Below are 17,079 nucleotides of genomic sequence, written 5' to 3'. Positions count from 1 at the left end.
GGGAAGGGAAGGGAAGGGAAGGGAAGGGAAGGGAAGGGAAGGGAAGGGAAGGGAAGGGACTTGTGGTGAAATTAAAAGTTGATCAAAATCAGAAGATGGTGGTTCCCATCCCTGTGAGTGCTGGTGTCATTGTCCTCAGTGAGGACACAGTTTCACCTTGGAGTGAGGTTGTGGCAATAAGTGACTCACTGAGCACTCTGTGTTTGCAGGAGGGAGAAACCTCTATTGTTTCCCTTCTGGAACAACTGATGTGCTCCAGTTCTGTCTGTTCCTTTTCTACATGGTTGCATTTCACACCACAAGTGTCTCCATCTCTGTGTCACCTCTCACCTGTCAGCTCCTGGTGTGTGTGAGCAACACCAGTTGGGAAGGGCACAAAGAACTTGGGTGTTTGAGTTGCAGATTGATTTGTAAATCAGCTTTGCTGCAGCCAGGTTTGATGTCCTTGCTCTCCTTGGCGTGACTGCGGCCCCATGTCTGTGTGGAACCACACGATGCTCTAAAAGCATGTGGAAGGATGGAAACCTCCCGGGGAAATCCATCACTTGCCAAGGCTTTGAGGAGAGAAGTGTCTGTGGAGCAGTTTAGTCATGCTCAATGAACTTATCGCTGCAAATGTCAGGGAGAGGTCATGAAAAATACAACAGGCTCGTTACTCACTACCTGCTTTGCAACCTCAAAAATAGATCTAATAACTTAGAAATAAGGTAATAAATGGTGGGTAAAATGACCGATGTAGGGCACCCAGTGCAAGGTGAGGGATCAATGCGCCCTTGTGGCAAAGGAGGCCACCAGCACCCTGGAGAGCATCCCAGGAATGCTGCCAGCGGGTCAGGGAGGTGATCCCTCCCCTCTGCCAGCACTGGGGGAAATATCTGCACTGCTGGGAGCAGTGATGGGCTCCCAAGTCCAGTAGAGCCACTGGCAAACTGAAGCAGGACCAGCAAAGGGCCAGGAATGGGGATTGGGGCGTGGGGGAGGCTGAGAGCTGGGTCTTCTCAGCCTGGAGAGGGAAAGGCTCAGGAGGATCTCATTAGTGCAGATAACTAACTGATAGGTGAGTAAAGAAGATGGAGCCAGTCCCTTCCCAGTGGTGCCCAGTGCCACGGCAGAAACATCAGCTTTGGAGCAGCTGAGGGCACTTGGTGTGTTCAGCTGGAGAAGAGGAGACTGAGGGGAGACCTCACTGCAGTTCCACCTTCCTGGGCAGGGGCAGAGGAGGGGCAGGGACTGAGCTCTGCTCTGGGGGGACCAGGGACAGCAGCCAGGGAAGGGCTGGAGCTGTGTCAGGGCAGGCTCAGGTTGGATCTCAGCCAAAGGTTCTTCCCCCAGAGGCTGGTTGGGCACTGCCCAGGCTCCCCAGGGCAGTGGGCACAGCCCCAAGGCTGCCAGAGCTCCAGGAGGGTTTGGATGATCCTCTGGGGCACAGGGGGTGACTCCTGGGGATGGGCCTGTGCAGGGCTGAGGGTTGGACTCGATGATCCTTGTGGGTCCTTCCAACCCAGCATATTCTGGGATTCTGGGATTCTGTGAAGAGGCAAAGAACACAAGTTGTAATACAGAAAATTCCACTTAAACATAAGAAAAAGCTTTCTCACTGGTGGTTGAATACTGGAAAAGCACTCGAAGAGAGGTTATGGAGTTTCCATTCTTTGAGTCACAGAATCACAGTATCCTTAAGGTTGGAGAAGTCCTTTAAGATCATCAAGTCCAACCATCACCCCACCACCATGTTCACCACTAAACCATGTCCTCAAGTGCCACATCCACATGTTTTTTTGACACTTCCAGGGCTGGTGACTCCACCACTGCCCTGGGCAGCTGTGCCAATGCTTTACAACCCTTTCCATGAAGAATTTTTTCCTAATATCCAATCTAAACCTCTTCTGGTGCAACTTGAGGCCCTTTCCTCTTGTCCTGTTCCTTTTTCCCCGGGAGCAGAGCCCGACCCCCGCCTGGCTCCCCCCTCCTGTCAGGGATTTGGAAATACTGAAAAGGTCTCCCCTGAGTCTTCTTTTCTTCAGGATATCTTTGGAGATGTTCCAAACCATGACAAAAATGATCCTGGACCACACAGGCTGACCCTGCTTTGGGCAGGGGTTGAACTGGAAGGTCTCCAGAGGTGCCTCCAGCCTCAGTGATTTTGTGATTTTATGAACTTGACAGCAGATGAGCAGCTGCAAGAGACACAGTTGTACTCAGGGCACTGAGAGCCCTGACCTGCACTGTACAAACCAGCTGCCTCTGCAACCAAAATCCTACAAATTCTGCACAAAGGAGGCTCCCCAGAGCTGGGTCTGGCAGCTCCAGCAGCCCCATTGGCAGCCAAAATGCTAAACACCATTCTGCCAGTAATATTTAAAACACATTTCTACTTGACAATGCCATGGATCAAATCTGCTGAAGTGAATCCCAGCCCAGACCTCATCCCCACAGCTTTCCAGAGGCACAGAATATTGAGATTATCTAAGAGAATGGTAAAGTTATGATTGTCAAGGTTCATGACCTAGAAATACCTCTATGGGAAAGCATTTTCTAGTAATAAATTGGGTTTTTAGTCCCACCAAGAAATATAAAAGATCTAATAGAAGCTGAAGCCAGATGAGTCAGTTAAGACCTAAAGTATATTGTGGTTTTTGGTAACAAAGACTGAAATTACTGCAGTTATTTCTAAAGATGTGCCAGACTGACCACCACAGACAGTGTTTTAAAATTGTATTACTGAAAAGGTCTGTTTGAACTTAGGGACAGTTAAAACCTAATGCAGGATTAGTGAGCATGAATGTGCATCATGTTTGCTGGAAACTAGATAAAAATTAACCCACCTGCCCCCAAAAGGGTCCTGTGCAGGGCCAGGAGTTGGGCTCAATGGTCCCTGTGGGTCCCTTCACACTCGGCATATTCTGTGTTTCTGATTCTGGGAAAATCCCCCTGGATAGTCCCAGGGATTCCAGAAATACTTTCTTATTTGTTCCACCCGTCCTCTGGTCCAGTTTTCACAATTAAGTGAAATTTGACCATATGGAGGAAGAGAAACTAAAGCAAAGTCACAAAACTTGTTCCTGCAGGACTTTCCCTTGCTAAAAACAAGAGGGGAGGATCTAGAGGAAAATTCTAACTGAGGGCCCTGTGGGCCACTTATTCAAGGGCACTCCAGAGGTCCATGTGAACCTGGGCTCCTCTCAAATCCTTTGGGATCAAACCCTTTGGGTGTTTCCAGCTGCCTTTGTGTTTAAGGAGTGCCTGGTTCCCAGGTGGAGCAGTGCCCCAGCAGAGATGTCCAGTGTTGTCCCCTGAGTAAATAAGCTCTGATTTAATCCTGCCTGTAAACAGACATTCCACGTACTGTGCAGGGAGAGGAGTTTCAGGGAGATAAAGCACAACTTCTCAGAAACAAATCATGTGAAGTTAATTTTATTTTTATTTTTTTGCTGTGTTTTGTGGCCAGGGAGGAATAATTTCTATTAAGGCTCATGACCTCAGCAAGATTTCCAGCAGTTTCTAGGAAAGTAATGTGAGTTTAATTTGAGAAGCATGTTGTTAATGAACCTCTCTGGGGTAGATGTGTGACCAGAAAGGGGAACCAAAGATGAACCGATGTGGTTCTGAATTTAGTCTCCTTGTTACTGGTGGAAAAGGAATTTGCTTATTAAATTTGCAGGTGATATGAAGCTTGGGTGACCATAAGTCTATTAGAGAATGGGATTAGAATTTAAAATGTTCTTGACAAATTGGAGAAATAGCCTGAAAATAAATTGATTAAATGGAGAAAAATGAGATGCATTGGACTAAAACAAGAATGTTGAAATGTGTTGGAGAACAATTGGACAGTTTCTCAGAAAAGCAATAAGGAATCACAAAGGATCACAAACTTCACGTGAACCAGGAAAAGTAAAATATCACGAGTTTGTGTGAACAAGAGAAGTTGACTTGGAAGACTCCAGGGAATCCACTCTGTGCTGGTCAGGTCTCTCTCAGAAACATGTCCCAGACCTGAGAAGGATCCTGGTCACTCAGAGAGAGCACGGGGTGCTAAAATGACAATAATCAAAGGCAAAGCAAGTTTTATAGGGAAACATAAAAGAAATGGCATTAACTTGAAGAGTAAAGTTAAGGGAACACACAGGAACAGTGTTGTCATAAAGAGCTGTGGCAGAAACAAGGGGGGTTTTCTCCATGTCCCTGGAACAGAAAAGAAACAATTGGTCAGAACAGCAGTGAGAATGACCCAGGGAAACAGCTCTTCTTGGGGGAAAGTGAAGTATCAGTGACAGGGTTACAAGAACAGCAGAGGAGACATCAGAGTATCCACCCTGTACAGGGAGAGCCCGGCAGGAAAGGTTTCTAGAGATCTCCTCTCACCCTCCATTGCTGCAGTTCCATCCCTGTTGTAAAGATCTGGACAAAGCATTCTTTCCTTACTGAAGGCCTGTGTGGAATCTAAAGGTCATGGAAGTTTATCAGGACTCACTTATCTAATGGTTTTATTATGGGGAGAAAGAGGCAGAGTTGTTTTCCACCCCACAGGGTAGTTCCCAAGCCCAGTTCTGGCAGTCACTCTGCCATGGATTTTCCCCCCTATTTGAAGAATTTAATACTGAATACATCAGTTTTACAGGATTCTCCCTTCTTGGGGAGGGAGATCCACATCCACATGCAGACATTTAACTCAACTTCATTGATTAAAGAGGTCACTTATTTGATTTCTCTCTGCACTCAGACAGGACATTGTTGCTCTGGTTGTGCTCACAGTGGGACAGTGGTTTTTGGGTGGTTGGGGATAACGTCCTGAAAACCTCCAAATTTCCAAATCTCCAAACCTCCAAGTGTCCAGGTCTCCCTGGTGGGTGGAGGTGGAGCAGGGGGCAGGGGCTCTGAGGTGCCAGCAGCTCCCGGGAGCCCGTGCGGGTCCAGCAGCCACAGTTTGCCTCTGCCTGGACATGTTTCTCACCTTTGCAGATAACCTTAATTTGCAGGCTCAGCAGAAGGGGAGCAGATTCCTATTATCATATTCTTCTTGCATCTGGAATTTTAAGTGAACTACGGAACAGAATCTTCTGCTTTCTTAAGCATTTTCCTCTTCTTTTTTGAATCACGCTGAGATTTCCTGTGAGTGCTGTGAGCTGTAATTATCATCTGCAGATCACTGGGTTTGCTAAGCTAGTTCTTAAAGGTATTTTTTTTCTATGAATTTCAGATGACCAAGAACAAAATTATAATCACCTGATACTAGACAGTGCCACCCAGACACCTACACATGGTAAGAGATAACAAAGAGCAAAATTACACACGGTGTAACTTTCCTCTACCAGCCAGTAACATTTACTGGTGTCAAAGTATGTTTAATGTTAATAGAAATGTTCCTATGGTAATGCTGCATGACTGATGCTTTCCATTAACATTAAATATAGGACCATATTTTTCAATAGTGTGCAAAATGAAATATGGCCCAGGCTTTTAGAATTGTGCTGACCAACCTCGTGTTCCCCCGTGTCTGATTGCTCCTTTCTCTCTTCCACATCAGCAAAGTGGTGTCAGATTTAACCAGACAAACCAGGAAAAATTATAATCAAAGCAAAGTCTGTTTTGTCAGCCAAGCCATGACTTCCAGTGCTGCTTGGGCATCTGTGCAAGGGCAGTTTGAAGGACAAGGAACATGGGACAAAGCTTCCTAAGCTGATGTGGTTTTGGCACAACAGTGTGTGGCCAGAGTTGGGGTTCATGGCTAAACCCAGCCTGTTCAACCCCTGCTTGCATGGGGCTGGTTGGAATAACCTGCTGAAGGCCCTGACTCACTGCACAACATCATTCAAGTTTCTCCTGTTCAGGACAGAGAGACCATGAGGGATTCAGGGCTGTCCCTGCCCAGTGCCATGGACAGAACCTCCTCTTCCTAAACCACTTACAGTGGTTGCTCTCACACCCTTCCAACCCCCCTATTTTATTGTGCAAACATGATGCTTCTCTGACCCAGGGACTTATGGAACCCAGAGTACCTTTCATGTCCCTGCACCCACCACAGACTGCCCAGCACTGCCTGTCCCCAGAACCTCAGAGCTGCCCCCTCAGGAGATGTCTGGGGGAGCCTCTCATCACAAAACTGTCTGCTCATCCCTCTAAAGGGGAGAGCAGCCCCTCTAGAATTTTTCCAGAGCTTCCCAGGTTTGGTCTTTGTACCCAAACAGCTCCACATGTGTGAAGCTCCTGCCAGTGCTCTTGCTGAGCTCAGAAAACACGAGTTTCATGTCTCATGAAACGTGTTTCAGCAGCACTTTTTGGCACCTCTCTAGCCAGCCCTCTTGACCCAACAAGGGATGCCCTACGTCATCCTGGAGGCAGTGTCAGGAGTTCAGACACTCTTCAAGGACACTCCCTTGTTTTCCACTTTGTTTCCTTCAGCTCATCCCAGCCCGGAGAGATTTCTTCGCTTCTTCCATGTCCAGAAACCTTATCACTCCCTGCTCAGCCCTGTCCTCCCAGCCCTTGTGCATCCCCTGCCCTCTCTCCCTCCTCCTTTAGGTTTCCTTGACCCCAGATCAGCAGTTGAGTGTGGGCAGTGACCCCCTCCATCACCAAATCATCACAGCTCCCTGGCTCCATCCAACCCAGACCAGTCGCCACCCCCCAAACCAGTGGTTCCTCCATCGCTGGGCAATCAGACCCCCCTCTGAATGACCCCTCAGGTCCTCTCTGCTTTCTTCCCTCTTCTGCTGCTTCCTTGTCCTGATCTTGTCTATGTTCTTCCCTGCACCTTTACCCTTGCAATGTGATCTATTCCTCCAGCTTGCCTCTGGAGTCTTCCTGCTGCCGAGGAACCAGGAAGAGATTGGTAAATCTCATCTCAATATGCACTTCTTGCAACTCTGAGCCTGTATTTGTTACTGGGTTTGTCCTGGTATTTAATTCTGAAACTTCATCCTGTTAACTATTCTGGAGTTGATTTACTGTGAGTCATGTCCATGTATGGAAATTTCCATGCTGCTAAAAAAGGTGGGAGAACCCTTGGAAAGGCCACCTAAAATCTTTGGTGTTTCTGCCTCCTAGAGGGTGGGTCAGGATCTCCTCAGCCCACAAGTTCCTTTCACTTGTAAGACAACATTACTGGGATTTCTTTTTCTATCTTTCAAAAACCACAGGAGAAACAGTGTCAGCTTTAAACCTGGTTGTACCACAGGAATTTTTATCAAACCTGAATCAACAGCCTCAACTGTTCCTCAAACTACTCACTCTGTTTACCTTTTTACCTTCTTGAGGAAAAAAAAAGAAGGAAAAGATAGAGAAATAGGGTTGAAATTGTGTTTTGTTCTCTTTTGTTTTGCTACTTGTTCTTAAAAGCTGTCACTTGCTGGTTCTGAGCTGCCCCAGCAGAGCCAGGTGAGTCCCATTTTCCTGCCCAGGAGTCTCAGTGCAGCTTCATCTTCATTCAATAACTCAAGGGAACAACATGTGCTCAAACAACTCAACTTCCCTCTGGCCCTGGCAGCTGCTTTGCTTTTTTATGTACTTAAGAGACAAAAATCAAGGCAGATAAACTCATGATCTTGGATTTCTTGCGTTTCCTGAGTCTTAATAATGTGGCTGAACAAAGTGACTTGGATGAGCTGACTACAAATAACTGTGTGATTCAGAGTTCCATTTTATTCCTGAGTTATCCACATGGCCATGGGCTCTTTTGTTCCTTATATTCACATGTGCTATTGCTGGGAAGCCATTGCTTGGTGAGTCTGAAGAGATATTTGGACCTTTCAAATAAGGCATCCAAAGAGTTTGCAATGTTCAGAGTTACTGCTGCAATTCTGAGTGAGCCCAGTAAGGCCTCAGGTTTAATTTAATCCTTTCCTGGGTAGGACAGGGAATTTTCGGGGGGATTGTGCAAATTTTTAGGGGACATGAGCTGCCTTTCTGAGCATCTTGTTCATGGGCTCTGTCCCTCAGCCTGTAGTGACACTGAACAGAGACGGAGAGAAAGAAGTTGGTGTGAGGGTCAAGACATGCCTTTCTTGCACATGGTCTGGGGCCAGTTCACTTTTAACTCAATAAATGTCCTTCTCTGCCAGCACAGAGCAAGCAAGGCAGTGGCTGTGGGTGACCTGCCACCAAACAAACAATCCCTCTTTCTCTCTCTTCTTTCCTTCTTTCTTTCTTTCTTTCTTTCTTTCTTCCTTTCTTTCTTTCTTTCTTTCTTTCTTTCTTTCTTTCTTTCTTTCTTTCTTTCTTTCTTTCTTTCTTTCTTTCTTTCTTTCTTTTTTTCTTTCTTTCTTTCTTTCTTTCTTTCTTTCTTTCTTTCTTTCTTTCTTTCTTTCTTTCTTTCTTTCTTTCTCCCTCTCTCTCTTCCTCTCTTGCTTTTTTTCTTTCATCTTTCTCTCTATCTTTCTCTCTCTCTATCTTTCTATCTTTCCTTCTCCTGGAGGAGCTCCCACAGGGACTGTCCCACTCTGCTCTGACCTGGATGTGTGAAGGGTGAGCTATTGGAACCTGGAATTCCTGTCAGGATGAGAGCTCAGCTTCTGTCTCTCCCTTTCCCCACCACCATAGGAATTTCACAGGTCTCTTACCTTCACCTATAATTCTAGAATGTATAATTATGCTGAATCTCCAAACTCATTCCACCCTGGGACTGAGCAGCAGAGGATTCCCACAGAATGGGGGATGTGGCAGAATTCCAACTCCCACCTGTGGCAGATGTGGAGCAGGGCTCTGCAGGAGGAGGGAGAAAAGCTGAGTCCCCTTTCCCCTTCTTCTCTTGGTTAGACCTGTCCAAAAGCAGAGCAAAATGCCCATTTGTTTCCCCAAAGGTCTTGGGAATCACAGTAGGAACCTTGTGTGAGGGAATGATCCAGATGTGCAATGGGGCAGCCATTCTACTGTTTTGGGAATCATAACAGAATCTGTGTCCCGGTGTGATCCAGGTGTGCAGTGGGGCAGCTGTTCCACCAAACAACATTCTGGGAAAAACCCACTGTACGAGGAACACTGTTGAGCTGAGAAAGGCAGAGGATGGTCAACATCTATTTCCATGGGCTGATGCCCTGATGTTTCTGTTCTTCTCCCTGTAGATGCCACAGAGGAACAACCTCTGCTCACAAGGATAAGAACAACCTCTGCTCACAAGGAATCAGGAAAAAAATACAAAAAGCAGATTTGCCCTCAGCCGTTGGAGCTGTTCTGCTTTGACTGCAGGTTCCCAGGGTTAAACCCCCAAGGGTCTCTGCTCTGACCTTGCATGGGAGGTGCCACTCCTGGGGCACAACTTCGCTGTGCAAAGGGTCTGCCCATGGCAGTGCTGTGACTCCTCTGAACCCTTTGGTGCAGGGAGGAATAACTGCTAATTACTGGTGGGGTTGTGTGTAATCTGCTCTGTCAGCTGCTGTCACCTCATTAGCACAGTGTTCTCTGCAGCACAGAGGGAGGAGAAAGGCTCCCTTCCCTCCCTGCCTGGCTGGCACTGAGGGGGATAATGTGTCTGGAAAATGTGCTGTGTTGGGAGGACAATTCCCAGTGGAGATCAAGCAGAGTGTCCAAGGAAGTGTCCAAGGCCAGGTTGGACGGGGCTTGGAGCAACCTGGGCTGGTGGAAGGTGTCCCTGCCCATGGCAGGGAGTGGAATGAAATGGGCTTTAAGTCCCTTGCCACCCAAACCAGTCTGGAATTCTGTGATTCCATGACTCTGCCAAGCCATGCTCTGCAATACCAGCATTTAAATTCCGCTGTTGAGGGCTCTGAATGACCCACCCTGACTTTGACACCCCACATCTCAAAGAAATCCTTGATTTTTTTCTGCTCTCAGACCATTCCTGCCCCTGATTCCCTTCCAGGACACCAAATGTCCCATTCCAGAGGTATCTCCAGTCCTTTAGAAACCTCAGCCTAAATTCTAAATTTTCAGTGACAGACTTCAGACCCCAGTCCCACTGAAATTAGAATTTTGATGTGGGTTTCCTGAACTCCAGACTTTATTTCTACATCAGCTGCAGATTTGAGCTGCAAATGAAAAACTCTGCAGCAGTTTGGGAAATGTGGTGATTTGTATGTAAAAGGTGAGTGGGAGGGAGTGAGTCCCAGGCTCTGAGCACATTTCATTTTACATATGAAATGCAGTGAAATCTTTTGATACATTAATTTATCTTGCTTAGATATTCAGTCTTCATACAAAATAAGCACATAAAATGATTTTCCTATAAAAACATTAAAATATGAAGAAAAAAACCAAGCTGGGGGCACAAAAGAGAACTGAGGCAGTGTAGCATCAGTTGTAACAGAAATATATGTTGACTGCCTGGGCTTAGTTTCTTTAAAGCTTATTACTCTATTTTTTACTGCTGCAGAAGTTTAATCTCATTATATTTAGTGCATATATAATTATCCTACCCTAAAGACGATCTAAGAAACATAGTTTTTTTACATCTACATAAATACCAAGCACATTTCCAAATAACATAGTTAATAGGAAGTCCATATCAGAATTTTTATGTCAGTTAATTGCATTTGACAATCAACTCAAAAAATACTTGGTAAACCACAATTAGCAGCAAATTAATTCAAGTCATTAATTTGGCCAAGTGTTTTTCCAGGGATGGTGCCTGGGGTTGCTCTGATGGAGCCAAATTTCATTTTATAGCTGTGCTTGTGTGAACTTTTATCAGATTCTTATAAATATATGGATGTATGTGTGTGTCTTTTATATTCCTTCTTTCTTTCTTCCTTTCTTTTTCTTTCTTTCTCTCTCTCTTTCTTTCTTTCTTTCTCTTTCTTTCTTTCTTCTCTTTCTTTCCTTCCCTTCTTTTCTTTCCTTCTTTCTCTCTTCTTCACTTCAAAAAATCCAGGGCATCTCCCTTCCCACATAAGACTTTGGAGGATAAATTGCTGAAAAAAATCCTTGCATCAATTTTCTAACATCAGACCAGAAGCTTCAATTTGGGCCAATCCCAGAAGATCTGAGATGATTCGTTATTCTGTCACATCTCCTCCAACAATTTGTCAAGAGTTTTGTGTCTATTGTGTTTAAGACACTGTTTACAAAATCATAACAATTAAGGACTGTTAAATTAGATTTATCCCCGGTAGAAATACATGTGAGAAAATGAGAGGATAATCAGATCTGGAGCAATAACCTCCAGAACAAACAGCCACAGGCTGGGCTGATGCTCCCCAAGGCAGCAGGGCTGCAGTGACAGGGGGAGCAGCAACCAGGGGGTTTGGCAGGACTGGACCCCAGGACACGAGCTTTGTGGTGCCTCTGAGCTGCCATTTGGGCTGGGGCTGTCCAATGATGATTCGTTGCTTTGCTCCCCAGCTTTGCAAAGCAAAGGACACAGATTGTTGGGTTGCAACACAGATCCAGTTATGGAATTGGAGCAGGTTGGAGAAAAGGCTTCAGTGAATCAGGGTCAGCACTGTCCTGTCTTGCCCCGAGAATTTGCTGAGAATGTCCCACAGTGCAGAGCCAAAATCTCTGCTGGGATGTGTTGGTTTGTTGGGGCCATGGCTTCACTGAAGTGATGCGACCTTTGATGATGTGTGCTGACCTTCCTTCAGTCACAGAATCCTAGAAAGCAGGGTGCTGTGGGTTGGAAGGGACTTTAAAGACCATATAGTTCCAACTAGACCAGAATTGTGGCTGTCCCATCGCTGGAAGTGTCCAAGTCCAGGTTGGATGGGGCTTGGAGCAACCTGGGATAGTGGAAGGTGTCCCTGTTGGAACTGAGTGGTCTTTGTGGTCCCTTCCAACCCAGACCATTCCCCAGTTCTGTGCCTTTCCTTGCTGAACCAGCTCCCCCTCCCTGCAGCGACAAGTTCTGACCACAAGGCACTTGCAGAGGCTGTTTTCTGCAACCCCACGGAAAGGCAGCAAACTCAGGAGAATGGATCTGCCCGTTGCTTTGATTGCCAAGTGCAATTCCACTCTGTATTTTTTCCTTTGATTTTAATTGGCAACATGATTCCTCCCACCCCGTGTTGTGGTGTGTGACTATGCAAGGCTCAGTTAAGCACTTCTTGTGCTCCTGTTAATGCCCCCTGGATGATCCAATTCCAGGATATTATCCTGCTGGGTCATATATTGTCATATTCAAGGGCACACCCTGCAGGATGTTCCTTGTTCCTCTTTCCATTTACTCCTTCAGTTGCTGCTCAGTTCTGAGCCATGAGCCCTGAAACCCCAATCCTAGCACCATCCTGACAGGCAGAGGTTTTTTATCCCTGACTGAATTTAAAATCCTACATCTCCAGCTCTTCCAAATGAGGGCAGCTACTCACCAGAGAGCTGCAGATTTACACCACAGAGGATCTGACCTGGAAATGTAGGAGCCTCTTTGAGCTTCGTCATGAGAGATGTGAAGGACTATTAATAACAGTGTTTGTAACACAGAAAAAACAAGTGTGACAACACAAACACTGAAGATATATGCTATAAATTTTAATTTGAGTCTGTGAACATCAGTTCTTTGCCTCCTACAACAGTGTGGTACTTCAGGATGGCTTGGGAGGTCTGAGTTGTGGTGCAAAGGCTGCAGAACGTCATCAGTGCTCCCAGATTTTCCAAAGGAATGAGGACTTTGTAAGAACTTTCGTCAGAATCCGGGAAGATTTTCCGTGTGAGGCTTTCTGGCTGAGCAGGAGCAGTGCTGGGGAGCAGGGTGTGCTTTGATGGAGGGCTGAGCTGTGCTGAGCTGAAGCTGAGCAGCAGAAGGCTGGGTGGTATCAGCTCCTCCGAGGTGAAATTGTTTGCTTTCTCTGGGTGAATGTTTGAAAAGGCATCTGTTGAAATGTCTTGCAGAATTCGCACAACATATGTGCAGACTCAAATGTAAATCTGCAGCACATCCCTTTTACCACTTGAGCTTAGTTTAAAACTTTGCCATCAATTCACTTTTTTTTTGGAGCTTGGGTATCATCTTCTCCTGTCCTTAAACATGAAAGGTTTTCTGCTCATGTAAACACACTCGGAAACTGTCTTCCAGGAATAGGGGCAGAGCAAGGTGCCACAAAACTTCAGGTCTAATCTCCACAAATCTCTAGAAATCCTGAGACTTCTGAGCCCTGAGCTTGCAGAGTTTGCAAAGCACTGGCAGTGAAACGAGGCTTCCCCTCAGCTCAGAGGGCTTTTCTTTCCCCCACAGGTTACAAATCAGAGGAGTGAATCCACGTGTCCCCTCAGAGCCCAGCTGTCCTTGCAATCCCCAGGCACAGAGGGACTGCAGGCCCCCAACACCCATGGGGGTGACACTCCAACCACAGGCCCCAGATCCGCTTTGGATCCAGGATGGAGCAGGAAGCACATCAGTCCCACTGTATGGGCAGAGCTCTGGCTCCTCAGGTGCAGAGCTCCAGGATGGCACCTTCTCCAGCCTTTTGCAAGAGCCTGCTGTGAACAGAGCAGGAGCCTCTCTGAGCCTGGCCCAGGAGCCCTCTGGTTCCCACAGAAATACGACAGGGTTTGGAGTGGCCTGACAACTCTGCTCGTGAAGAAGAAGAAGAGAGGAGACTGTAGGGAGGCCTCACTGCAGTTCCACCTTCCTGGGCAGGGGCAGAGGAGGGGCAGGGACTGAGCTCTGCTCTGGGGGGACCAGGGACAGCAGCCAGGGAACGGCTGGAGCTGTGTCAGGCTTAGGTTGGATCTCAGCCAAAGGTTCTTCCCCCAGAGGCTGGTTGGGCACTGCCCAGGCTCCCCAGGGCAGTGGGCACAGCCCCAAGGCTGCCAGAGCTCCAGGAGGGTTTGGCTGATCCTCTGGGGCACAGGGGGTGACTCTTGGGGATGGGCCTGTGCAGGGCTGAGGGTTGGACTCAATGATCCTTGTGGGTCCCTTCCAGCTCAGCATATCCCGTGATTCTGTGATCCTGTGAAATGCACAGTCCTTGGTAGGTGTGCAAGAACAGAGGTTACAGCTCCCCATAGTTCCCTGCTCCCTTCCTGAGCTCACAGTGCCAACACTGCTCAGCCTTGTGAATTCTGGGCTGGGCTGTGCCAGTACCAGCCCTGCCAGAGAGCTGTGCCACCACTGCTGCTCAGGAGATGAGGAAGTGCTGCAGAGCTCAGCCCTCTCCTACTGAATTAATCAGAGACATCAGCAGAATTTTAAGATGTTGCACTGACTGTAAAAAGGTGTGGTTCTTTCCAGCAAAGAGAATTTAGAACCCAAGAGAAATGGCACTGCTGGGTGATGTTCCCATCCCTGTTGCATGGGCAAGGGGAGGTGTAGCTCCTCTGTGTTCCCCTGCAAACACCTCTGCAAACAGTGCTCACATTGGATGGGGATCAGAGGGGCAGGATGGGGTAATCCCAGAAGCCACAGTTCATTTTCCAGGAGTCATCTCCAGTTGCCAAGAACACAGATCTGGACTGGAAGGAGTGGGAATGCTGGGAACACAGCAGTGCACAACCTCAGCTGCCTGGCCGGGAATGGGAGACCTTTTTATTTACTCCCTGATAATTGATTATGTCCTGAATCCTCCATAGGAGCCAACAAACAGCACAAACAAAGAGGAGAGAGAGCAGAGAAAAGCATGGCTCAAATATATTGCAGGAGTTAAAAACTGCTAAGAAACTTGGGCTGAACTGGTCCCAGAATATAAATTGCACAAGATATTTCTCCTTAGTGGAGTCCCTCAGTTCTCTGATCTTCCCCTCAAACTACATTATGCAAAAGACATCTGAAATTAGCTTTGGTCATTTCAGTTTATCACTTGTGTTGCTGAATGATGGGCAGTGGATTTCAAGGTGACTTCTCATGTGCCAGAATCTTTACAGCCTGTTCCTGACTGACTGGATAGAACAGGCAGGGAGAAGATGAACTGATTCTTCACCAGCCCATCAGATAAATGTGTGGCACTTAATTTCACACACCTCATGCAAGCAGTCAATTAATGCTCCTGCTCTGGCACTGAGCACAAATTCCATACATAGGACTGGGCTTATTGCAGCATGTCCAAACCTCCATGAAAATGGAGATCAGATACAGGTTCTGCCTGAGAAATCTGCAAAGAGATGTTACCCCAGGGTCCTTACCACACAAGCACAAAGAGGAGTAGGGACATAGTTTTGATGCTGATACAGTCTCTGTTTACTGGATAATATCTAATCAATTGTTTCCAGCCCCCTGATGAATATGATGCAGTCCCTAATCCTGCAGTCAGTCTATTAGACATGGATTGAAGTCTTCAGCAGGGAAATAATATTCCCAGAGCGATGACACTCCAGCTCTGTGCTCACTTGGGGCTATGTTCTTTTTGCCAGACAATCACCCTGTTCTAGGAGTGCAGAGATGTACATAAGCAACAGGAACACAAGAGTTTATTAAGATGGTTATTGCATTGCCAGGAGGAAATTTTCTCTATTGCTAAATTCTATAAGAAAGTGCCTTGAAATTTCTTAGAACTGGGAAAAAATGATGCTGTGGCAGAGAACTGGGCTCTTCCTTTGACTGAGCACAGAGGGCAACATGCAGTGGCTTCCAGAAACATGTGAAGTCCCTGTTCTTGATAGAGCAGCTTTCCTCCTCACCATGCTGTGCTGGTAGCATTGGGAAAACCACAGGATAGAGGATCCCACAAGATGGAGGATTCCACAGGATGGGGGATCCCATGCTGGTGCCAGACTGGTGCTTGAGAGCAGAGGAAGCTCTTCCTCCCCTCACAGTCACACCTTGGGCATAGCTGGGAAAGAAATCACTGCTGGGATTTGTTCTGCAGGAAGCTGTATTGGGAGGAAGCTCATGGAGCAGCAGAGTGTAGGGAATCAGTGTGCCAGGGACAGGAAAGAGCAAGAGTTGAGTTTGGTGCCATGGTGGTTGTAATTCCAGAGTCAATACATGGGTGACATAAACACAAACAAAAGCCAAAGCACTCATTTGGCAAGCACCCCCCAGATGTAATGAACAGTACAGGACATGGGGCTGTCTCTCCTTTATGAAGATTATCAACAAATTAAGCCATTTCTGGTGAGCCAATCTCATGGTATTCTTATTATTGCCTTGCTAAGAGCTGAAATCAATACAGGCTGTGGTCTGTGATGAGTGAAAGGACCTCAAAATCAGTATTTCCCTTGTCTGTAGAAAGCAGAGCAAGTGTTCCAGCTTCTCTTGCAGTTTCATTGATCCTCCTGTTGTCACCTTTACCAAAAGGAAAAGGATCACCTTGGATTAGTCAATCACTGTGGTTTAACCTCAGCTGGCAAATAAACCCCACGTAGCCACTTCACTGCCCCACCTGTGGGTTGGGGGAGAATATCAGAAGGTTAAATGTGAGAAAACTCCTGGGTTGAGATGAAGACAATTTAATAGTCTACAACAGTCTTTAACAGTTCCACCTTCCTAGGCAGGGGCAGAGGAGGGGCAGGGACTGAGCTCTGCTCTGGGGGGACCAGGGACAGCAGCCAGGGAATGGCTGGAGCTGTGTCAGGGCAGGCTCAGGTTGGATCTCAGGCAAAGGTTCTTCCCCCAGAGGCTGGTTGGGCACTGCCCAGGCTCCCCAGGGCAGTGGGCACAGCCCCAAGGCTGCCAGAGCTCCAGGAGGGTTTGACTGATCCTCTGGGGCACAGGGGGTGACTCCTGGGGATGGGCCTGTGCAGGGCTGAGGGTTGGACTCAATGATCCTTGTGGGTCCCTTCCAGCTCAGCACGTTCTGTCATCCTGTGACTCTGTGACATCAGACCTCTGGTAGGTCCTACCTCACTCCTTTCAGCCCTTTGTGGGTGTCTGAGATGCCCTGGAATGACCCAAATGGTTCAGGTGGCTCCGAATTGAGCACTGGGCTTGTGACTCTGTGAGAGCTCTGTGAGAGGAGGGCTCTGCCCACGCTGCCTTTGGGAGATCATGGTCAGGGTTGTGCTGGAAGACAAGACTGAATCAGCCTTGTGTACAACGTGTGTGCAACGTGAAGGGTGGGTGACAGGAGGTTTAAAACATCCTGGGGAAGTCACAGTGGGAGAAAAGTTGTGAAGGCAGCACTGGATCCCCACAGACAGACACACAGGGAGCTGCTGGGCTCATTGCCAGGCAGCAGAGAGCACCAAGGACACAGTGAAATGAGAACCTCAGAGAGGAGGAAAATGTTCTGCTGTCCAGCAAAGAGGGCTCCACACAGG

The 17,079-nt window shown here is 47.3% G+C and overlaps 1 protein-coding gene across 1 annotated transcript in view; it reads left to right on the top strand.

Annotated features, from left to right (window-relative positions):
• Positions 1-17,079, top strand: part of SHISA6 (shisa family member 6) — a gene marked incomplete at its 5' end in the record, with an annotated part of 261,715 nt that overhangs the window by 230,828 nt on the left and 13,808 nt on the right. The window contains one exon of the mRNA XM_029960053.1: positions 5,198-5,260. Within this exon, the coding sequence (XP_029815913.1) occupies positions 5,198-5,260 (63 nt within the window). The remainder of the gene's footprint in view (positions 1-5,197; positions 5,261-17,079) is intronic.

The sequence above is a fragment of the Manacus vitellinus genome, unplaced genomic scaffold (genome assembly GCF_001715985.3).
Source record: "Manacus vitellinus isolate BGI_N305 unplaced genomic scaffold, ASM171598v3 scaffold_24_pilon, whole genome shotgun sequence".
In the NCBI taxonomy this organism is placed as follows: domain Eukaryota; kingdom Metazoa; phylum Chordata; class Aves; order Passeriformes; family Pipridae; genus Manacus; species Manacus vitellinus.
The sequence above is the reverse complement of the archived record's forward strand: the minus strand, read 5'-3'. Positions and strand labels throughout refer to the sequence as shown.